The sequence below is a fragment of the Callithrix jacchus genome, chromosome 12 (assembly GCF_049354715.1).
Source record: "Callithrix jacchus isolate 240 chromosome 12, calJac240_pri, whole genome shotgun sequence".
Taxonomy (NCBI): Eukaryota; Metazoa; Chordata; class Mammalia; order Primates; family Cebidae; genus Callithrix; species Callithrix jacchus.
In genome coordinates, this window is record NC_133513.1 from 57,794,466 (window position 1) to 57,819,244 (window position 24,779).

At 45.8% G+C, this 24,779-nt stretch overlaps 1 protein-coding gene across 6 annotated transcripts in view; it reads left to right on the top strand.

Moving 5' to 3' along the window:
• The window catches only part of MICU1 (mitochondrial calcium uptake 1), a 243,149-nt gene extending 228,730 nt beyond the window's left edge, over nt 1-14,419 (top strand). For all 6 annotated transcript variants that reach the window (XM_078345622.1, XM_078345624.1, XM_009009751.5 and 3 more), the window contains 2 exons: nt 7,098-7,187; nt 13,406-14,419. In XM_078345622.1, the coding sequence (XP_078201748.1) occupies nt 7,098-7,187; nt 13,406-13,566 (251 nt within the window). In that variant the 3' untranslated portion in view covers nt 13,567-14,419. The remainder of the gene's footprint in view (nt 1-7,097; nt 7,188-13,405) is intronic.
• The last annotated feature ends 10,360 nt before the right edge of the window (nt 14,420-24,779 follow it).

Below are 24,779 nucleotides of genomic sequence, written 5' to 3' on the forward strand. Positions count from 1 at the left end.
TGAAAACAACTTTTAAAAATAAAGCTAAGAGAATGAATATTTAAACAGTGTGAGAGGGAAAAGCAAGTTAATATTGGATGGAGTCTCACTCTGTCGCCCAGGCTGGAGTGCAGTGGCATGATCTCAGCCCACTGCATTCTTTGCCTCCCGGGTTCAAGCAATTCTCCTGCCTTAGCCTACTGAGTAGCTGGGATTACAGGTGTGTGCCACCATGCCTGGCTAATTTTTTGTATTTTTAGTAGAGACGGAGTTTTTGCCAGGCTGGTCTCAAACTCCTGAGCTCAGGTGATCCGCCTGCCTTAGCCTCCTAAAGCTTGGCCTGTTTTAAAGTTTTCTTGCAAGGAGACTTGACTAGTCCTCTGTAAGATCTCTCCTAATGTACTCACCCCCTGCACCTTCTGTTCCCTCTAATCAGGTCTTAGCCTTCCTTCCTGCTTTTAATACTGTATTCAAACAGAAACCCCCACCCCGCATCACTCACTACCATACATGCGCAGTTGGTCTCTTTTCTCCTTTAGAATTCAGATCCAGAATGTACCTCCTACCAAATACACACTATTCCATCATAACCCATATGTGTGTATTAATATGTCTGATATTTCTTCGGTATATTTCCATCTTGTGTATGTGTGTGTGTGTACACACACACACACACACACACACACAGTCTCCTCCACTAAACTGTGATTGCCCCTAGCTGTGTCAGCTGAAATCATTGACTGCTTAATGGTGCTTGCAGAAGTGCTAGCCCTTTGTGGAAAAGATGTGATGGGGATTTTTAATAAACCCAGATACAATACTAGGCAATGGCAATAAATCTTACTGCCAAGTCAGTTTGTACCAAATTAAGCATGTAAGCCCATTGAAGCTGTCATCTGGAATGATGCTCCTAGACTCAGAAAACCTCAGAAAACAGGTCTTCTCCATGGTGCGTCCTGGAAGTTAGGAGCCAGGACTAGCAGTATCACCTCTGGCAGACCGGCAGCCTGAGTACATGGGGTGGGGTGGGGGTGGGCAACCTGCACAGGGCCTAAGAGCACGGTGCAGAACAAAGAATTGGTATCATATTCATTACCCGTAGACTGCATTTGCTCTTGGCTCCTTAAATTGCTAGTTCTACTAAATGTTGTCCTTCCCCTTCCCTCCCCCAAGAACTAGGTTAAAATGTGCGTTTGTATTAACAAAAGATCATGGAAGAAGATACAAAAACAGGACACGTGCTCTTTAAGGAAACCTCCTCCCCCTTGTTCCGCCCAAACCCATCTAGGGATGCACTTAAGGAAACAAGACATCTGCATCACCACCAGCCTTTCCAGGGCTGAAGCGGAACCATCGCCTCTCACTTAACCTTGGCTGTCACCAGCCAGCTTTTGATTTTCTCCACTGCAGTCGGGTAAGGCAGGAATAGTCACATGGCCACACAGCTTAGAGACTGTCAGCCCAACTTGTCATACCACCTTTCCAAACACCTTTGCATTAGGAAGAGACAGGTAGCTCCTAACTGGGTCATGCTGCCTAAAGCTGTATCTGTGCGTCGGAGGCAGCGGTGGAGAAAAATTCCCAGGGCCCCCTGTGTTCCATGTGCTTTTCATTAGATTGCTGTTGAATACACTTTTACGTCCCTAAAATTGTCAGTATGAGTTCCTAGGGAATACTCAGTGTCTTCCACTGTAGAGGGGAGTCAGATCTGTGGCCAGCCTGTAATTAGTGCTGGTGCCTCACAACTCCCAGTTATGCAGTTGTTCATCCCTGACCAAAAGCACTTGAGTATTTTTCATGTGACTTTTCTTTCATCTAAACCCTTTCTCCTTAGGGTGACAGATTCATGGGGGAATTGATGTTGTCCGTATATGGAAGGGATCATGTGGACCCAGTGCATATAGGGAAAGAGCACCAGCCAGAATTCGAGACCCAGCTCTGTTACTATCTAGCATTGTGACCCTGGGCAAATTATTTAACTTCTCTGGATTTCACATTTCCTCTGAGGTATCTTCCCGTTCTCAGATTCTCTGATTCCAAGTGGACATTTGGGCTCCATCACTCCAGAGCTCTTCTGTTTAACTATTGTGGTGAACAGATTTATGTAATGTAGTTTCTGATACTATATCACACAAACTCAGTGTTTCTCCTGTTGAAATAGTCAGTCATGAATTATGCGTGAGAGTAAATTGGGGACCCGACACAACTCAGATTCTGCCTGGACTTTGCAAAAAGCCAGATTGTACCAGATTTTTGAGTGCCAGTTGAGCCCACTTCTGCAAATTCTCTCCCATCTCAATCTAATAGAAATCACCCAATCGCACTTAAACCCGTTGTTCAGGCAGCTGGGCCAGATTTGTACAAAAATACATAGTATTTGGAAAGCTAGGCCTTCACTGGGGTGCCTTCAAGCTCCCTGTAGACATCTTTCAGATTGGGAACTGGAATCCCAACCATCAATCAGTTAGCATCATCAAATAGGGAGGCCAGAATTCCAGTTCCAACAACTGGTCTGCATAGAAAAGTCGAGATCTGGGGGGAAAACTTGCTCTGCTTGCTGTGATTTCATTATGACTTTGGATTCAGATATTAGAAGAAAATATGAATGAACCAACTCTCAAGACCAGCTGTCAAGCACTTGGCTTATAATCTGCCATCATCCCACTCATCCCAGGTGCTCCTAGTTTGACAGCTCACCAGCTGGTTAAATGTTTGCTTCCTGCACTGCTCTGATTCTTACCCAGGGGCCTGAGGATCTTGTACCATGAAAGGGGACCCCAGCTACACAGTTTGCTGGCTAACATCCCAGTGGTTTGGACTACAATAACTTATAAGCCCTAGTTCTTCCCCCGTCATAGGATGGACACCAGAGCCCTCTCCATGTGAGGTGGAACATAATCTATAACTTTCTGTAAAGAGATGGCATCTGTAACGAGGCATTCTTGCTGGAGGCCTCCAGAAGTCCCTATTCTACAGCCACCTAATATCAGTGTAATGAGCCTCTCACTAGAAATTGTTAAGAGCTCTCACTGACATCCTTGAGTATTATTTAGTTAATGGTTTATTTACAGGAAAGGGCACCATCTTCATGGGGAGAAGATGAGTACTTGAAATACCAAGACAATTGCAGAAGGCTGTGCCCTGAGAGAATGGAAGAACTGGGAAAGAGCAAAGGAAGTTAGAACCACGAGGTTGATGTGAAATGCAGAAAAAAAAATGGTTAACAGAAAGTGTTTGTGTTTATCTAATACAGAACAGGTTCTGATCCCCTTCTCAGGACACATTTCTGTGGCGGCGAAGAGTAAAGCTGAAGGCAGTCACAGTTTGAGCGCTTCCAGTTCCTTCTGATTTCATTCTTTTTTCACTGAGTAATCTTTTGAGGTTAGTCTTCTGAGGTGAATGGAGTTCCTTAGTAGCTTTCCTACTGAGACGTATAATGACCAGCTGTCATCATTATAGTTCTCTTAACAGTTACTCTTCTCATTGCAAATTGGCCTGATTTCTGTTCCTTTTATGGGCAGATTAGTTCTCAGGAAAAGTTCCTGAGCCAAATCAAGTCATAGATTTTTTAGGCTAAATTTCTAAACTCTAGAGCTCTACGGTCTTGTAGATTTCCCAACACACATCTCATGAATATCTACCACAGTATCTTATACTTCAGTCTTTTGGTACCAAGGAATGTTAATTTCTTCTTCACCCTAACTCAGATCCTGGGAGAAAGATGGTATGAACAGTGACCCAAAGCAGCAGAAGAAGAAACTGGCTCTAGGCGTAGCCCAGCTTGCAACCAATATACCTTTCGTCTACCCTCTGCCACATAAAATCTGCGGCTATTTCTGTATATTTCCAGCCCATCCCCACGTTCAGCTTCTAGAAGACACCAATAAACCCTTCTTTGTGCTCGTAAGCTGCCTCAGCATTATCTGGTGGCATCCCCTCTACTTGAACATAAGAAAATTAAATCTAAAGAGATCAAGTGACTCCATCCAGGTCACACAGCATGTTGGTGGTGGAGCCAGAACTGGAGCCCAGGTCCTGTTACTCCAAGCGTGGTTTTCTACCACATCACTTTGCTCCTCTGCATTGCTCTGGTGTCTGTATCTGCTGACGTTGGGGGCACTGTGGTGATATATTTGTCCATTCTTGCATTGCTATAAAGAACAGCCTGAGACTGGGTAATTTATAAAGAAAAGAAGCTTAATTGGCTCATAGTTCCACAGGCTGTACAGGAAGCAGGGTTGAGGAGGCCTCAGGAAACTTACAATCCTGGTAGAAGGGAAAGAGGAAGGAGGCACGTCTCATGGCCAGAGCAGGAAGAAGACAGAGAGAGGGGAGGTGCCACACACTTAAACAACCAGACCTCGTGAGAACTCGCTTACTATCCCGAGAATTGTAAGGGAGAAGGATATCTGCCCCCATGATCCAGTCACCTCCCACCTGGCCCCTTCTCCAACATTGGGGATTACAATTTGTTTTTGTTTTTTTGAGACAGAGTCTTGCTCTGTCACCCAGGCTGGAGTGCAGTGGCACAATCATGGCTTACTGCAACCTCCACCTCCAAAGTTCAAGCGATTCTCCTGCCTCAGCTTCCTGAGTAAATGGGACTATTTTTCATTTATTTTAGTAGAGATGGGGTTTCACCATGTTGGCCAGGCTGGTCTCGAACTTCTGATCTCAGGTGATCCACCCGCCTCAGCCTCCCAAAGTGCTGGGATTACAGGCATGAGCCACCACACCCGGACTGGGTATTACAATTTGACATGAGATTTGGGTGGGGACACAAATCTAAACCATATCAAGTGAATATATGGAGGTGACAGAGGCAAAAGTGAAAGATAAATGACAAAATGGGCTGGTAACCGGAACTGAAATGATAAGAATGCAATAAACAAAGAAGGCACGCTGGTTCTAGTTTAAGTTCACTTGGCTTCTAGATGAATCTATTGTGATGATTATAGAGAGCTCTTCATTACCAGCATAAATGGAAATTAATTCTCTCCTTTCCCTCATATTTTACCTCACTTAAGAGTATGTCCAGAAGCAATAACATGATTTATAGGTGTAGTTAGATCCGGTTTGAGAATAAATGAGAGAGAAAGCAATGGAAATTGCCTAGTCCTTCCTGTCTTGTCTTTCATGAGAACCCAATTCTAACATGATTGCTAGTGTTTAACAGTAAATGTCAGGGAAATAGAAAACTGCAAGAGAAAAGTGATTTTTTGGTGAGGTCTAAAAATACATATACTTTAAAAGAAAGATATGTATCCTGAACTATTGGCCATGCGTGGTAGCTCACACCTGTAATCCCAGCACTTTGGGAGGCCAAGGTGGCAGATCACCTGATGTCAGGAGTTTGAGACCAGGCTGGCCAACATGGTAAAACCCCATCTCTACTAAAACAAATTAAAAAATAGTCCCAGTTACTCAGGAGGCTGAGGCAGGAGAATTGCTTGAACCCCGGAGGCAGAGGTTGCAGTGAGCTGAGATTGCGCCACTACACTCCAGCCTGGTGGACAGAGTAAGACTGTCTTAAAAAAGAAGGAAAGAAAGAAAGAAAGCTATGCTTCCTGAACTATGAAGACAAGGGCCAGTGCATATCCCAGTGGGCTCAGTTGGAAGAAGACTGGTGCAAAACCAGTAGGGAAGAGGAACAGAGCTGGGCAAAGAATGCTCACTGTGCAGGCAGTTAGCTGTCAATCAGCCACCCAGGCACACAAAGCCTTAGTGTACTCACACCACAGACAAGCCTCCTTGTTCCCATCCCCTTTATATATTTCTATAAATATGTATGTACATATATAAATATATATGGCATAAAACGTGCCATTATAACCATTTTTAAATATACAAGTCAGTGGAATTAATTACATTAATTACCTTCACAATGTTGTACAACCATCACTATTTTCAAAAGTTTTCCATCACCCCAGACAGAAATTCTGTATACATAAAGCACTAACTCCCCATTCTCCTCAGCCCATGGTAACCTCTAATCTACCTTCTGTCTATAAATTGAATATCAGGCACTTTTTTTTTTGAGACAGTATCTCACTTTGTTAAGCAGGCTGGAATGCAGCGGCATCATCTCAGCTCATTGAAACGTCTGCCTCCTGGGCTTAAGCCGTCTTCTCACCTCAGCCTCCCAAGTAGCTGGGACTACAGGTGCATGCCACCATGCTGGGTTAATTTTTTTTTTTAGACAGAGTCTCACTCTGTCACCAGGCTGGAGTGCAGTGGCGCGATCCCAGCTCACTGCAACTTCCATTTTCCGGTTTCAAGCAATTCTCCTGCCTCAGCCTCTCGAGTAGCTAGGACTACAGGTGTGCACCACCACGCCCAGCTAATTTTTTTGTACTTTTAGTAGAGACGGGGTTTCACCATGTTGGCCAGGATGATCTCAATCTCTTGACCTTGTGATCTGCCCACCTCTGCCTCCCAATTTTTTGTATTTTTTACAGAGACGGGGTTTTGCCATGTTGTCCAGGCTGGTCTTGAACTTCTGAGCTCAAGCAATCCACCCACCGAGGCCTCCCAAAGTGATGGGATTGCAGGCGTGAGCCACCGTGCCAGCCCTAAGCATTTTTTTTTTTTTTTTTGAGATTGAGTTTTGCTCTTGTCACTTAGGCTGGAGTGCAATGGTGCAATCTCAGATCACTGCAACCTCTGCCTCCCAATTCAGGTGATTTCTCCTACCTCAACCTCCCGAGTAGCTGGGATTACAGGCACCTGCCACCATGTCTGGCTAATTTTTTGTATTTTTAGTAGAGATGGGGTTTCGCCATGTTGGCCAGGTTGGTCTCAAACTCCTGATCGCAGGTGATCCACCTGCCTCAGCCTCCCAAAGTGCTGGGATTACAGGTGTGAGCCACCGCACCCGGCCAACTAAGGCATTCTTAATTAACTATACATACCTCCTAAAATGTAGAAGCAGTAGGAAAGAACAGAACCTGAGGTGAAAAGGGGTGAGGTTATGGATAAAAACTAAATTATCATTTTCTTAAATATGACTTAAATGCTGTTGAAAACCTGTTTTATGACTGAGCCATTTTATCTCCCGAATCAGAGAAAGCAAAATGAAAGTCCCTCTGCTGTGCTAATGTACCTCTTTCTTTTTTCAGTGACCATGCAGCAGGTGGCCAGGACGGTGGCTAAAGTGGAGCTCTCAGACCACGTGTGTGATGTAGTGTTTGCCCTCTTTGACTGTGATGGTGAGTGGGGGCCCTCTGGAGTTAGAAGGGGAAACAGCTTAGCTGCCTCTAGAGACCCTATGTATAAGGGAGCCTTGCAGACAGCATCAGTGTACGAGCCCATCCTCTTCAAGCTACCCCGCTTTTCCACATCAGCAGCTCAGCCCTCGCCATACTGATATTGAGAAATCAAACCCCTGGCCTTGGCTTCTGTTTTCCATTTCTTCTTCTTGTAATTCCAGTTTGCCTATAGGCCCAAATTAATTTATGACCATAAGGATCTTAAAAATGGAAACAAAAATGTCAGCCTCAACTTGCTACTTAGTAGATATGGAGCACTTAAGTATCTGTGTCTTTAGAAAGACAGTACTTACTGATCTCTCCACCTCCAAGGGCACATGCCAGTCTGTCCTATTTCATCTCCATGGCATTCTAGCTGCACACATGGTCTGTTATGTTTGTGGCCACTCTGCTCTGTCATTTAGCCATTCAGGAGATCTGGTTCTGGTTCTACCTTGACATTATTTTTTAGGTGTAGTAGCTGATATACTAATAACAACATCAACAATGGATGCTTACATTTTTTTCAATGCATACTATGAGCGAGAAAGTTAATCTGCTATTTAATCTTCTGACCTAGGTATTGTTATTGACCACATTTTACTGGTGAGGAAACTGAGACTCAGAGAAGTTAAGTAAATTTCCTAAGGTCACAAAGATAATAGTATTTGGGAGGCTGAGGCAGTCAGATCACCTGACGTCAGGAGTTCAAGACCAGCCTGGCCAACATGGTGAAACCCCGTCTCTGTTAAAAATACAAAAATTAGCCAGGCACAGTGGTGTGTGCCTGTTAATTCCAGCTATTCAGGAGGCTGAGGCAAGAGAATCACTTGAACCCAGGAGGCTCACTCTTACGAAGAGCAGAGATTGCACCACTGCACTCCAGCCTGGGCAACAGAGCAAGACTCCATCTCAAAAAAAAAAAAAAAGATAATAGTAGATGGCAAAACCAGGATTTGAACTAAAGCTGTACTGCCCCTCTGTTCTATTTAATGTATTACCAACCTCTCTTACCTTACAGCCAGTATTTGTTGTTCATCAGCCTCTAGAAAGCTGGGCTAATGGAATTCAAGAGCCTGCACAAAAGCTCCAGTGTATGGAGCTTCCCTTCTGGTCCCAGCATAATGAATCACCTCCAGGCTTTTTTATTCCTTAACTTGGTTCTGTGGGCTTTTTAAGGGTAGTTGCAGGTCCTTTTCACCTTCCTATCCCCCCCATAGGACCTTGGATAGGACTTCGCACATAATAGATATTTATTAACTTGAATTATTTATATTATTAAGTTGAACTTGAGTGCTTTAAATCTCTAGCCTTGGCTGGGGCTGGTGTCTCATCACCTGTAATCCCAGCACTAGGAGGCTAAGGCAGAAAGAATGCTTGAGCCCAGGAGTTTGAGACCAACCTGGACAACATAGTGAGACCTCATCTTTACAAAAAATTTGTTTTAATTAGCCAGGCATGGTGGCACATGTCTGTAGTCCCAGCTACTCAGGAGGCTGAAGTAAGAAGATTGCTTGAGCCCAGCAGGTCAAGACTGCAGTGTGCCATGATCACGCCACTGCACTCCAGCCTGGGTGACAGAGTGAGACCCTGTCTCAAAAAATAATATTAAATCAATAAAATAAATCTCTAGCCTATACCCATAAAATTAAGGTGGAACTCAAAGGAAGGTATAGGGCTTGTTTAAGGAGATGGCCTCACTCTCAGGTAGGGTTGGCTTTACTCTCTACAGCTGCCCTGTCCACAGTATGATACTACCAAGGCACATGCATTAGCTACATTTAAATTTAAATTAGCTAGTGGCTACTGTATTGAATAGCACAGATAGAAAACATTTCCCACATCCCAGAGAGTTCTAATGCACAGCACTGCTGGACATATATTAACTTTCTCCAGATTTTTGTTTTTACTCTGATCACTTCTAGGTGGTTTAAATTTTTTCCAAAAATCATTTGTTTTTATTATTTTTATAATTTTTAAAGCCAATATCCAAGAGCTGGTCTGTGAAGTAAACATGGGAATAAATACAATTAGCTTCTGAAGTCCCCCCATTTCCCTAGAAGTCCTGGCTTTTCAGAAAGAGGCTCTGTCAGTATCTACTTAAATCATCTTTGGAAAATTATTTAACATCTCAGGTTTATTTTCTTAATCTAGAAAGAAAAAAGTATGCTTAATAAAAAGCCATTATTATTTTTACCACTACAAGATCTTAGGTCAAAATGCCAGGCCAGGTGTGACGGCTCATGTCTATAATCTCAGCACTTTGGAAGGCGGAGGCAGGCAGATCATCTGAGGTCAAGAGTTCGAGACCAGCCTGACCAACATGGTGAGACCCAGTCTCTACTAAAAAAAGACAAAAATTAGCTGGGTGTGGTGGCACATGCCTGTAATCTCAGCTACTCAGGAGGCTGAGACAGGAGAATTGCTTGAACCCAGGAAGCAGAGGTTGCAGTGAGCTGAGATCATACTGTTGCACTCCAGCCTGGGCAACAAGAGTGAAACTCAGTTCCCCACCTTCCCCCAACAAAAGGCCAAAGGAAAGCCCATAGAGTAGCTCACAACTATAATCTCAGCAATTTGGGAAGCTGAGATGGAAGGATTGCTTGAGGCCAGGAGTTCAAGACCAGCCTAGGCAACATAGTGAGATCTCATCTCTACAAAAAATAAGTTTAGCTGGGCACGGTGGCTCATGCCTGTAATTCCAGCACTTTGGGAGGCCGAAGCAGGTGAATCATGAGGTCAGGGGTTCTAAACCAGCCTCGCCAATGTGGTGAAACCCCATCTCTACTAAAAATACAAAAATTAGCCAGGCATGGTGGTGTGCGCCTGTAGTCCTAGCTACTTGAGAGGCTGAAACAGAAGAATCACTTGAACCCAGGAGGTGGAGGTTGCAGTGAGCCAAGACTGCACCACTGCACTCCAGCCTGGGTGACAGAGCAAGACTCTGTGTCAAAAAAAAAAAGGTTAGCCAGGGTGTGGTGGTGTGTGCCTGTAGTTCTAGCTACTGGAAAGCTGAGGTGGGAGGATCACTTGAGCCCAGGAGTTTGAAACTGTAGTGAGGTATGATCCTAGCACTACACTCCAGCCTGGGCAACAGAGCAAGACCCCATCTCACACAGAAAAAAATGAACAAACAGAATAAAGTGCCAGGGGACGGAGAATTCGATTTTCAAATAGACTTCATCACAGACTCAGAACTGAACTCACAAATCACACATGCATGCCAGTAACATGCGGTTATAGACCTGGTTCATAGGTAAGAAAATCCATTCATAGTGGTCATCTCTGTCCCTAGGGAAGCAGAGGCAACCCCATAGTAGTTTGAATGAAGTGACCTCTTTTTTTTTTTTTTTGAGACAGAGTTTTGCTCTTGTTGCCCAGGCTGGAGTGCAATGGCACAATCTCACCTCACTGCAGCCTTCACCTCCTGGGGTCAAGCAATTCTCCTGCCTCAGCCTCTTGAGTAGCTGGGATTACAGGCAGGCACCACCACACTCAGTTTATGTTTTAACTTTTTGTAGAGAGAACGTCTTAATATATTGCTCATGTGCTCTTGAACTCCTGGGCTCAAATGATCCTCCCCCCTCAACCTCCCAAAGTGCTGGGATTACAGGTGTGAGCCACCGTGCCCAGGCTGGAGTGCAATGGCACAGTCTCACCACAACCTTTGCCTCCTGGGGTCAAGCAATTCCCCTGCCTCAGCCTCCCAAGTAGCCGGGATTACAGGCACCCACCACCACACCTGGTTAATTTTTCATATTTTTAGTAGAGACAAAGTTTCACCATGTTGGCCAAGCTGGCTGGTCTCGAACTCCTGAACATAAGGTTATCCACCTACCTCAGCCTCCCAAAGTGCTGGGATTACAGGTGTGAGCCACTGCACACAGCTTCAGCCGACATTCTTGCTAAGCCAAAATATTCATTACTTTTCAGCCAAGCAAGGCTATTTTTTAACTTTTTATTATATAGCAATATAATATACATATGGAAAGTACAAATTTTTTTTTTTCTGAGACAGAGTCTCACTCTGTTGCCCAGGCTGGAGTGCAGTGATGCGATCTCTGCTTACTGCAACCTCCGCCTCCCAGGTTCAAACAATTCTCATGCCTCAACTTTCCGAGTAGCTGGGATTACAGGCACCCACCACCATGCCCAGCTAACTTTTTGTATTTTTAGTAGAGACAGGGTTCACCATGTAGTCCAGGCTGGTCTTGAACTCTTGGCCTTAAGCGATCTGCCCACCTCAGCCTCCCAAAGTGCTGTGATTACAGGCATGAGCCTGTAATCAGCTTTTGCTGATTTGTACTTTGCTCAGCCTCTAAAGTACAAATATCTTAAGTGTACAGCTTGGTGAATTTTTTAAAAGCTGAACACGTGTACAACCAGCATTATTGAGAAACATCGCATTACCAGGACTAGAGAGCCCCACTTGGTACCTCCAGTCACTTACTTCCCCAAGGGTTACCACTTTTCTGACTTCTAGTAACACAGTTTTACCTGTCTTTGTACTTTATATTAATAAGCCAGGGTTTTGTTGTTGTTGTGGTTTTGGGTTTTGTTGTTTTTTTGTTTTGCTGTGGCATTTCCTGACTCTGATGCTGCCCATACTCTCTTCAGCCAGAAAACATGAGCAGTTTAGGTTTTGGGTACTCTACGGAAGCAAACCATTTATTCCCGCTTTCCACTCTCTTCCAGACCGATCATGAGTAGCGGTAGGTTTGTGGGTTTCCTGTCGTCTTACCACCACCAGTCATGGGCGTCATTCTTTTAATCAACAGGCTCCTGGGTGTCTTGCAAAGGGTGACTGCACCTCTGCTATTACAGCGGTTACTGTTCCGTGTGGCTTGGGTGATCTCTGCTTAAAACAGATCCTCTCCAAAGTCTCTTCCAGCCCTGAGATGCTGACATTGAAGAGGGTGGATCGGGAAAGCATGATTTGATTTTGGTTTTCAGCATGAAACTCCCTCCCCATATCTCCATTGCAGCAGAGAAACTATTGATGCAGTCCCCTGACTCCCATACTCCAGGTGTGCCGCCCTCCAATCCATCCCCACACAGCCAGCCAGAAAATCCTATCCAAAACGGAAACCTGGCTACTTCTTACTCTCCTGCTTCTAGCTTTTTTCCAATGTTTCATTGCCTAGAAGAGAAAGTGCCAACACTTTAGGAGCAATATAGACCCTTGGGGACCTGTCTCCTGCCCACCTCTCTTTTTTTTTTTTTTCCCAAGAGACATGGTCTCACTCTGTCACCCAGGCTGGAGTGCAGTGGCCATCATAGCACACTGCAGCCTTGAACTCCTGGTGATTGCTGCAGTCACCAGGTAGTAATCAGACGATCTTCCTGCCTTAGCCTCCTAGGTAACTGGGACTACAGGTGTGCACCACCATGCCCAGTTTATTTGAAAAAAATGTTTAGAGACAGGGTCTCACTATGGTGTCTAGACTGGTCTTGAACTCTTGACCTCAAGAGATCCTCCTCCCTCAGCCTCCCAAGTAGCTGGGATAACAAGCACAAGCTACCACACCTGGCTCCCTGCCTGCCTCCTTAGTTCTCTTCCTATACCCCTGCCTCTTTCGTGTCCAGCTGTACCTAACTGCCTACTTGTTGTTCTCTGGCAGCCACACTGTCCTGCCTATACCCTTGTTTATGCTGCTTCTCCTTGGAATGCTTCCTGCATCTCAATCCCCTTTACTTGGCCAATTGCTAATCCTGTGAGAGTCTACTCAGGCATCACTTCCAGGAAGCCTTTACTATCTGTATCTGCAGTACCCTCAGCCAGGGTGGGACATTCTTCCTCCGTGCCCCCATAGCATCCTCTGTTTACTCATTAGAGCACTCACCACACTGTCGTAATCATTTGTCTCTCCCACAACCTGGGTGTATTTCAAGGGACAAAGCACAAAGCTCATTGATCTCATTGTTGTAAACACTTGGCACAAGACCTGGCATATACCGTATTTTTATTCAACTTTTATCACACTACACTGAACTGTCACTGAGTCGCAGTTGGAAGTATCAAGGAAGGAACAAACTAATGAATTCTAAGACAAGAGAATTGAGTTTGGCTGTAAGAATGTCTGGGCTTTGGAATCCACTTTGTGTGGACAGCGGAATTTTCTCAGTGGCTTTGTTCCAAGGCCTCCACTTATCCCTGTTGTGTTTGCCTCTTCCTCTAGGCAATGGCGAGCTGAGCAATAAGGAATTTGTCTCCATCATGAAGCAACGGCTGATGAGAGGCCTGGAAAAGCCCAAAGACATGGGTTTTACTCGGCTCATGCAGGCCATGTGGAAATGTGCACAGGAAACTGCCTGGGACTTCGCTTTACCCAAACAGTAACCCCACACCGCAAGAGGGGACCACCTCTCCACCCGCAGTACCCGGGCCCCCTCAGTAGACCTTGCCAGAGCCATTTGGGCGGCAGCTTCTGGCAGTAGTCTCCCTTTCTCCTGGGGATGACCTCAGGACTCTATCGGTTTCCCCTCTTTACCCTTCCCTGTCCCCGTGTTCTGCTGGGCTCTGATTCTGCCCAGTGATTATCCCCATAGGTTCTCAAAAACATGAACAAGTCTGAAAAGCTCAGACATTTGGCAGCCTCAGCAGCACTACCCATTCAGGCACCCTGTGGATAAAGAATGCAGGGAACTGTCCACACACCTGCCAACCCTGGGAAGCATCCAGTTCTCAAATCGTTGTTGCTGCGGATTTATTTTAACAAGAACATTCCTTGCCTTCCCTCCTGCTGGTATTTTAAAGCTACAAGTAGGGAAGATATCTGGCGGGCAGAAAGAAGTCCATGATGATGAATGATGATGAGGATGACCTGGGCACCCTACGCTAGCGTGAGAGGCCTGCACCCCAGGAAGCATCTGTGTTAGTCCCTGGGATGGCGCTGAGGCCTGCTCTAGGAAGGCAGCGTGCTCAGAACACAGCAAGATTCAGAATTTAAATTAGTTGCTTCATGGCTCTCTCCACTCCCTTTTTTCCTCAGAGCCTCCCTAAGATGACTCCAGCGTGACCCTGTGCTTAGTGAGCAGCAGTGATTGAGTTCATGTTCCCTGCAAGTGCCATTTCCCCTCCAGGATAGGCCTCTGAAGCTGAGGCCTGGCTCAGAGCCTGTTTGCCCTCTGTTTTAAACACTTGTAAAATATCACTTTAATTATAACCGTTTGCAATAAACATCCCCAAAGTTCCCCGTATCCTTTATTTTAGGGTCCTCTAGGTCCTTTTCATTTTATGTGGGTTTGAGATCTTGCTGAAAGCAGACCTGTTTTCTTTCTACCAGGGTCTGGTTCTTTCTGAGGAAAAGCTACTTTAGGCACAGACAGAAAGTGAGGGCTTTCGGAGGTTAGCGGTGGCACTATCCCCACACAGGTTGGTTAGCATTTCATTCTGGGTCAAGGTGCACAGTCCTTGCTTGTTCATGTCCCACAGTGCGGTGGGAGTATGTGAGGAATCGTCTGGTATGGTGGACCTAAGTTTTGTGGAGCTTTTTATTTTGCTTTTGTTTTGAGACAGAGTCTCACTCTGAAACCCAGGCTGGGTGCCGTGGTGCAATCCCAGCTCACCACAACCTCTGCCTCCCAGGCTCAAGCCATCCTCCCAACTCGGCCTCCTGAGTGGCTGGGACTACAAGTGCACACCGTAACACCTGGCTAATTTTTCTATTTTTTGTAGAGACAGAGTTTCGCCATATTGCCCTAAGCATTTCCCCATGTGGACCTAAGTTTTAAGAACCATAAGAACCAATGTTGTATGGTGGACCCAATTCTGCCACTAACTCACTCAGTGTGGTCTTGAGCAAGTCATTTCCCATGTGTTTCGTCATCTATAAAATGACAGCTAGGGATGGGCTAAATGAGCCCTGAGGTTTCTTCCAGGTCCAAAAGCCTCTGCTTGAGCTTTTCTCCAGAATGCCTGCAGTTTCCAGAACCTCCAGGTAATGCCTCCTGGCATCTTCTTGGCATGGCCAACACCATAGAACCACCACACCAAAAACTCAGCACTTCCTGTGAGGTGGCTGGCTGTGAATTTGTAAGTAGGGAGTGCCAGAGAAGAGCAGAGGCCTGGCTGTGCATCTGTGGCTCTGCTAGGACGGTACTACCCCGGCATTTACAGAACAGTTTAACAACCTCTTTTTTTTTTGAGACAGAGTGTTGCTCACTCTGTTACCCAGGCTGGAGTACAGTGGCACAATCTCGACTCACTCACTGCCACTTCCACCTCCTGAGTTCAAGAGATTCTCCTGTCTCGGCCTCCCACAGTGTTGGGATTACAGGTGTGAGCCACCACACCCAGCCATAGCCTCACTTTTAACATCCTTTCTGGGATATTAGATTATTTCTCAACGAAGTTGGCCACTCTCGTACCTCATCTGTCTGCCACCTTTCCCCTCTTGGGGTATCCCTGGTATCAAAGCGAATGTTTTGCTCTGCTCATTGCTCCAGGCCTGGGGCATAAGCAAAATGTGAGCTTTTCTTAAGTTTGTCCCAGAATCCTAAAATCACACAGCCTTGGTAGGACATTCATTTCCCTACAAGAGATCTGCTAATTGGCCTGGGTTTGCTAGCCGAAAGCTAGAGCATGGCAGGAGAGGGTCAGGATCTCATGTGCAACACCTCGAAACCCAGGGTCAAGGGTACCCATCACAGGTGCATGGAATTCCAAATGAAATTCACCAGCTCCTTCCTCTGCCTGAGGAAGCAGAAGGTGGTCCAGGTGCTCCAGAAGATGTGACAGCCACACTTTGGCACAATAGGTTAAATGTGCAGGTGAGAGGTACAAGCTAAGTCACCCAGAAGAGGCCAGGGTCCCCCTAAGGAAGAAGTCCTTGGGCAAGGTGACTTGTGAGCAGGCTGAGAGAATTTTAGTAGGCAGTTTTTGATGAGCTGGGAAGCATATGGGAACACACAGGGTGGATTTCTGCTTCACTTTTCATTCAAATTGTTTCTTCTAACCTAGATAGAATAAGCTTCCCCTCCTCCAAGACTCAGCTCATCCAGCACAGTGGTTCACATCTGTAATCCCAGTACTTTAGGAGGCTGAGGTGGAAGGACCGCTTGAGCCCAGGAGTTCGAGGCAACACAGTGAAACCCCATCTCTACAAAAAATTATAAAAATCAGGTGGGTGTAGTGGCACATGCCTGTAGTCCCAGCTAATCCGGAGGCTGAGGTGGGAGGATCACTTGAGCCTGGAGGCAGAGGTTGCAGTGAGCCAGAATCATGCCACTGTACTCCAGCCTGAGCAGCAGGGTGGGACCCTGTCTCAAAAACAAAGAATGTGGCCGGGTGCGGTGGCTCACGCCTGTAATCCCAGCACTTTGGGAGGCCGAGGCAGGTGGATCATGAGGTCAAGAGATCGAGACCATTCTGGTCAACATGGTGAAACCCCATCTCTACTAAAAATACAAAAATTAGCTGGGCATGGTGGCGCGTGCCTGTAATCCCAGCTACTCAGGAGGCTGAGGCAGGAGAATTGCCTGAACCCAGGAGGCAGAGGTTGCTGTGAGCCGAGATCGGGCCATTGTACTCCAGCCTGGGTAACAAGAGCGAAACTCCATCTCAAAAAAAAAAAACAAAAAACAAAGAATGTGCGTGCATGATCTTTAGGTGCCCCACTTAGTTTTAGCTCTGGTTAGAGCATATGCTCTGTAACCCTTTTGGACTCTAAGGCAAAGGAGAAGGTCCAGGCAATTATTGCACCCAGGCAAGGAAGCAAGGACAGCATCATGGGAGCCAGGAGCTAGGTCCCGTGGCTAGGGCATCTGGCTGCAAGCCTTAGCACAGCCCGAGCAGGGTTATGTGCCCGCACAAGAAACAGAACAGGAAGGAGATAGAGTCTGGTTTAGCTTTCAGGCCTCAAGTGCCACCTGCTGGCAAGAAGGCTCATTGTGGACTCACTGGCCTGGAGCCATGGAAAGGGCAGCTACGTGAAGTCCAGCCTAGACTCAGCCCTACTCCAGAGAATAAGCCGTCCCATGGACCTGAGTCGCATGGAGTGGGGTGGAATGAACGTCCAGAGAAGGATCGTAACCATAAAGAGTGACATTAGGGACCTGAATGGAATTGAGCAGAGGAAAAGAGATATTTATGCTCATGTATTGTTAGTTCTCTGTGTCCTAAGGATGGGAATTCTTCCTAGGAATTAAGAGGGTATATTTCACTCTCTTGATTCCACAGCTCTACTTATCACCTACCACAGACCCAAGCACTAAGCAAGGTTTTCAAGGAGTTTGCATTCTAGTGAGGCAAACAGAAAAGAAGCCATAAACTACAGTACAGGCTGCTACAAGAGCACTTAGAAGAGCAGGAGCCAGGCGCGGTGGCTCACACCTGTGACCCCAGCACTTTGGGAGGCTGAAGTAGGCAGACCACCTGAGGTCAGGAGTTCAAGACCAGCCTGAACAACATAGCGAGACCCTGTCTCTAAAAAAAAAAAAAAAAAAAGGCTGGGCATAGTGACACGCACCTATAGTCCCAGCTACTCCAGAGGCTAAGGCAGGAAGATTGCTTGAGCCAAGAAGGTTGTGGCTGCAGTGAGCCAAGATTACACCACTGCACACCAGCCTGGGTGACAGCAAGACCCTGTCTCAAAGGCCATCTAATCCAGACTTGGAGTTCAAGGCAGGCTTGCAGAGGAAGTGGCTTGGTTTTATTTATTTAAAACACTGAGACATAGAAGTTACAAAGCGGGCAGGGGCAGTGTCCAGGCAGAGGCCAGTGTACAAACATCGAGAGGCCAGGAAAGCATGTTTCATTCTGGGAACTAGGGAGTACTCAGTACGGATTGAGAAGTGATTTTGTGACCCAAGAATTAATTAAGGTGGTGGTCATCCACAGACATAGATTCAAAATCCAGTTGGACATATACATATATAAATAACAAAAAATGATTAGAACTGGCTGAGCACGGTGACTCACCTGAAATTCTAGCACTCTGGGAGGCTGAGATGGGCCAAGGCTGGTCAAGAGTTCAAGACCAGCTTGGCCAACATGGTGAAACCCTGTCTCTACTAAAATACAAAAATTTTTAGTAGCTGGGTGTGGTGGCATGTGCCACCAGGTACTTGGGCATCTGAGGCACAAGAATCGCTTGAACTCAGGAGGTAGAATTTGCAGTGAGCCAAGATTGCACCAGTGCACTCCAGCCAAGATGACGGAGTGAGACTCTGTCTCAAAACAAAACCAAAAAAACGCTAAGAACTAAATATGATAATGAAAATACAACTTTTAAAATCTTGTAGGACACAACTAAGGGAAACTTAAAGGCTTTTTAACAAACTTCCATACTTATTTACAGAAAATAGGCTGATAATAAGCTAAGCATCTACCTCGAGAAGTTGGAAAAAGAATGGAATAGATCACGTGAGGTCAGGAGTTTAAGAGCAGCCTGATCAAAATAGTGAAACACTGTCTCTACTAAAAATACAGAAATTACCCAGTCATGGTGACATGCGCCTGTAGTCCCAGCTACTTGGGAGGCTGAGGCAGGAGAATCGCTTGAACTTGGGAGGTGGAGGTTGCAGTGAGCTGAGATCAGGCCACCACATGCCAGCCTGAGTGACAGATACTGCATCAGTTTAAAAAGTAATAATACTATGAACTTTGTACCAATAAATGTGAAATGGATTGTTTTCTAGAAAATATAATTTACAAAAAAACAAAACAAAACAAGGAAACAAAATCTGAACAGATTATAATAAATTGAATCAGTAGTTAGAAATCTACTTACAACAAAAAGTACCAAACCCAGATGGCTTTATATGAGGGAGGAAAAAAAATCAGATTCTGTAGGGCCCTGTAATCCCCAGTAAGGAGTTTGGGTTTTTATCTTATTGATAATTAGAAGCCACTGAAGGGTTTTAAGCAGGAAAATGACATAATGAACTTTGATTTTTAAAATGATGGCTTTGCCTGCATCCAGGTTGGCGTGTGATTCAGGCTGGAGATTTATAACCAGTTTTAAAATGTGGAAAGTGGCCAGGCACAGGGGCTCATGTCTGTAATCCCAGTACTTTGGGAGGCCAAGGCGGGCAGATCACCTGAGGTCAGAAGTTCTAAAGGAGTCCACCAACATTGCAAAACCCTGTCTCTACTAAAAATAAAAAAAATTAGCTGGGTGTGGTAGCAGGCACCTATAATCCCAACTACTCAGGAGGCTGAGACAGGAAAAATGCTTGAACTCAGAAGGGAGAGGTTGCAGTGAGCCAAGATTGTGCCACTGCACTTCAGTCTAGGCGACAGAGTGAGACTGTGACTCAAAAATAAAATAAAATAGGCCAGGTGCAGTGGCTTATGCCTGTAATCCCAGCGCTTTGGGAGGCCAAGGTAGACGGATCAACTGAGGTTAGGAGTTTGAGACCAGCCTGGCCAACATAGGGAAAACTTCTCTAAAATAATTAATTAATTAATTTAATTTGATAAATAAAATGCTGAAAGTCTGGATTAGGGGAGTGCCCGCAGAGCTGGTAAAAAGGATTTAGTTGTTTAGGTCCAAGTGATTTGGACTGAGGGGCAGGGATAAGGTTAATCAATTGGAGGATGATGGAGAATGAATAATGTAGAATGAAACCCAGGTTTCTGGGTAATGGCATGTATGGTGGTGCTCTTCAGTGGGATTGGGAAACTGGGAGAGAATCAAGTTTAAGTAGAAGATGATGAGGCCATTTTTTTGGCTTGTTGAGGTGCCAAGAGACATCCAGTGGAATTATCTGGTCGGTAGAGAGGAGGGTCTGTGCCGAGGAAAGGGGTGTAGGGGGAGATATGGTTTGGGAATATCCTAAAAAACCTGGGTTTTGGCCGGGTGCGGTGGCTTATGCCTGTAATCCCAGCACTTTGGGAAGCTGAGGCGGGTGGATCACCTGAGGTCAGGAGTTCAAGACCAGCCTGACCAACATGATGAAACTCAGTCTCTACTAAAAATACAAAAAGTAGCTGGGTGTGGTGGCAGGTGCCTGTAATCCCAGCTACTCAGGAGGCTGAGGCAGGAGAATCCCTTGAACCCAGGAGGCAGAGGTTGCAGTGAGCTAAAGATCATGCCACTGTACTCCAGCCTGGGTGACAGAGCAAGACTCCATCTCAAAAATAAATAAATACAAAAATTAGCCAGGCACAAGAATCGTTTGAACCTGGGAGGCAAAGCTTGCTGTAAACTGAGATCACGCCCCTGCACTTCAGCCTGAGCAACATAGCAAGACTGTCTCAAAAACAAAACAAAAGGAAACAGCTCAGGGACCGCGCTCAGCAGCAGAGGAGGGCAAGGAGAATAATGCAAAAATAAGGCATAAAGGACCCCTACCACAAGCACACTCAGCCCATTTCTCCAGATCCTCACTGATCTAGACCCTGCCAACCAAGCCAAAGCACTGACCCACAATTTAAACAGGACTTTGTCATTTTATATGCACTGCAGGAAAAGAGAGGAGGGCTCACACGCCAGGAGTTGGCCAACCACAACCCAGTTCCTTAACACAAGAAAACGACAGAGTTTCTTTTCCCCTGAGTGCCTTCTTCACAGACTGAAGCACAGTCATGCACCACGTAATAACATTTTGGTCAACTACAGGCAACATATATGACAGTCCCATAAGATTATAATGGAGCTGAAAAATTCCTATTGCCTAGCGACATTCATAGCCATCATGTCATAGCACCTTTTCTATGTTTAGATACACAAATACTTCCCATTGCCTACAGTATTCAGTACAGTAATGTTCTGTGCAGGTTTGTAACCCAGAGCAATAGGCCATATCTTAAAGCCTACGTGTGTAGTAGGCTATGCCATCTTAGGTTTCTATAAGGACACTCTGTGGGCCAGGCACGGTGGCTCACACCTGTAATCCCAGCACTTTGGGAGGCTGAGGCAGACAGATAACCTGAGGTCAAGAGTTCAAGACCAGCCTGGTCAACATGACAGGGTTTTTAGTAGAAACCCCATCTCTACTAAAAAAATATAAAAATTAGCCAGGCATGCACCTGTAATCCCAGCTACTTGGGAGGGTGAGACAGAATTGCTTGAACATGGGAGGCAGAGGTTGCAGTGAGCCGAGTTTGTGCCACTGCACTCCAGCCTGGGCAACACAGCGAGACTGTCTCCAAAAAAAAAAGGACACTATGATGTTTGCACAGTGACGAAATCACCTAACAACACATTTCTCAGAACATATCCCCGTCACTAAGTGACACGTGACTGTACCTTAGAGTCAGCTGGAGAAGAGAGGCCTCATGATAGACAATGGAAAAGTAAACTTCATGATTCTTAGCAGGAGAGGGGAAGATGGAAATTGTCATGCTAGGTCAACAAACCTCAAAGAGGCTGTTTGAAAAGGGTCCCGGCATTATTCCATGAATCTGTACAGAACTTAAATTTCTCCGAGTGTAGGGCTGTGTTATCAAGGAGGGTCTGTAACAGGCCAGCATGGAATCATAAGGGTTTGCATTGGAAAGGGAAAAATGGGAATAGAAAGGAAGGTTGGATGTGAAAGAATTTTCCAAGGAGCATGTATAGCTGAGGAGGCTGTGGCCTTGCTTCTTTCTTATGTATGTATTTATTTATTGAGACAGGGTCTGGCTCTGCACCTAGGCTAGAGTGCAGTGGGGCAACCATGGCCCCCTACAGCCTCAACGTCCCAGGCTCATGATCCTCCTGGGTAGCTGGGATTACAGTTGCATGCCACCACACCTGGATAATTTTTGAATTTTTTTTTTAGATGAGTCTCGCTCTGTCGCCCAGGCTGGAGTGCACTGGCACGATCTCGGCTCACTGCAGCCTCTGCCTCATGGGTTCAAGCAATTCTTCTGCTTCAGCCTCCTGAGTAGCAGGGACTACAGGTGCGTGCCACAACACCCAGCTAATTTTTGGATTTTTAGTAGAGATGGGGTTTCACCCTATTGGCCAGGCTGGTATTGAACTCCTGACCTTGTGATCTGCCCACCATGGCCTCCCAAAGTGCTGAGATTACAGGCATGAGCCACCATGCCCAGCCACCTTTACTCTCTTGAATCCATTCCTGTTGGGTTTTCACCCCTACCACACACTAAATTTTTTATGTTTTATGGTCAGGCACAGTGACTCACACCTGTAATCCCAGCATTTTGGGAGGCTGAGGTGAGAGCATCACTTGAACCCAGAAGTTTGAGACCAGCATAGGCAACATAGTGAGACCCTATCTCTAAAAAACTTAAAAAATAAAAAATAAACTAGCCATGCGTGATGGAGCACTACTGTATTCTCAGCTATTGAGGAGGCTGAGGTGGGAGGACTGCTTGAGCCCAAAAAGTAGAGGGTATAGTGAGCCGTAACCGTGCCACTGCACTCCAGTCTGGGTAACAGAGACTCTGTCTCAAAAAATATAACAGAAAAATGCAATTTTGTCAAAGTCCCCACTGCCCTCCACACTGCCAAATCTATTGGTCATTTCTCAGTCCTCACATTGCTTGGCCACTCCACAGGATATGACAAGTTTGACCCCCTCCCTTCCTCTTTTCCTAAAAATAATTTTTGTAGCAATGAGGGTCTCATGTTGCCCAGGCTGGTGTTGAACTCTTGGGCTAAAGGGAGCCTCCCACCTAAGCCTTCCTAAGTGCTGGGATTACAGGCATGAGCCACCACACCAGGCCTATTCATTTCCTTACAACCTGCTTCTTCACATTCTCCTTTCCCGGATTTTCCTCCTCTTCCAGATTTTTAAATGTTGGGATTTTGTGAGGCTCAGTAATCAGACTTCTGCTCTCCTCCATCTACACCCACTTCTTTGGTACACACATCACAGCTCACTGCAGCCTTGACCTCCTGTGCTCAATCGATCCTCCCACCTCAGCCTCCTAAGTTGCTGGGACTACAGGCATGTACAACCACACCCAGCTAATTTTTTTATTTTTTGTAGTGATGGGATCTCACTCTTTTGCCCATGCTGGGCTCAAACTCCTTGCCTCAAGTGATCCTCCCACCCCTGGCCTCCCAAAATGTTAGGATTGCAGGAGTGAGCCACTGTGCCTGGCCCCAAAATTACATTTCCAGCTCCTTTTTGCCTAAACCCTATATATGTACAACATCTTTACTTGATTCTAAAAAGCATCACAAACTTGACATGCCCTGCATCAAACACTTAATATTCTGCCACCAAACTGCTCCTTTTATAGTCTTTTCCATTTCCCTGTTTTAGTAAATGAAAATTCTCTTCCAGTTATCAAGCCAAAAACATTGGAATCATTCTTGAATCCTCTTTCTCTCACATCCCACATCCATTGCGCATTTTGTCTTCAAAATATATCCAGACTTTTACTACTACTCACCACCTCCGCCATCACCCTTATCCAAGTTACCCTTAATTTTCACCTGTGTTATAATAGTAGCTTCCCTACTCTCATCTGGATTACTGAAGTAGCCTCTTACCAAATCCTGCCTGAAAGGCCAAGCAATGTAAGGACTGACAGATGACTAGGGGATTTAGCAATGTGGAGGTCACTGGTAACCTTCACAAGATTGTGTTCACTGGAATGGTAGTCCTCAAAGAACGGGATCCTGATAAAACTGGATTCCACTCTGTAGTAGAATCTTTATGCTCCCTATAGTGTATTTGCCTTCTTGATCCTGTTATAACTCACCATGAAAATTCCCTTTTCAGAGACTGCGCTTGCTGTTCCTTTGGCCTGACTGCCCTTCCTCCAGACAGGCACATCTACTTGCTACCGCCTGAATTCTGGTACCTGTTAACGACAGCTTCTGAGAGATTTCTTTTATCAGGCTATTTAAAATAGTACCTCCCGGCCAGGCACGGTAGCTGTTGCCTGAAATCCCAGCACTTTGGGAGGCCGAGGCGGGCAGATCACCTGAGGTCAGGAGTTCGAGACCAGCCTGGCCAACATGGAGAAACTCCGTCTTTACTTAAAAAAAAAAAAAAAAAAAAAAAAAAAATAGCCGGCTTTGTGGCGGTCACCTGTAATCCCAGCTACTCGGGAGGCTGAGGCAAGAGAATCGCTTGAACCCGGGAGTTGGAGGTTGTAGTTGGCCGAGATCGCGCCATTGCACTCCAGCCTGGACGACAGTGCGGGACTCAATCTCAAAACAAACAAACAAACAAAAAAACACCCCACTCTCTATTCCCATCATTTTTCTTCATAGTTTGTATAGCACTATCTGAATATATCTGGAGGGCTCCCCACACCCTACACACACTGGAATGTAAGCGCTATGAGAGCAGGGGCTTTGTTTTGTTCACCACTGTATTCCATCATATAACCATATCTAACAGTGGGCACTCAATATCTGTTCAGTGAATAAAAAAACCTTCGTGTTAAACGTATATAGTTACTAGCAAGACCGTGCAAGCATACTCAACTCTAAGACCTTCGGAACGTGAAATATGGGCGTGCACCATTTTTGACACTTAAGCCAGCCGTCCCTTTCTTAGAAGACATACGGTAGTGCTTCCACCCTCGCTCAAATCTCAGGAAAGGAGGGGCGGAGGGTGGATGTCATCACTACGCGCCCGCCTTCCCGCGACGCACCGGCGGGTGGCGCAGCTCTTCGCTCGCCCGGCCTCCCCCTCCCT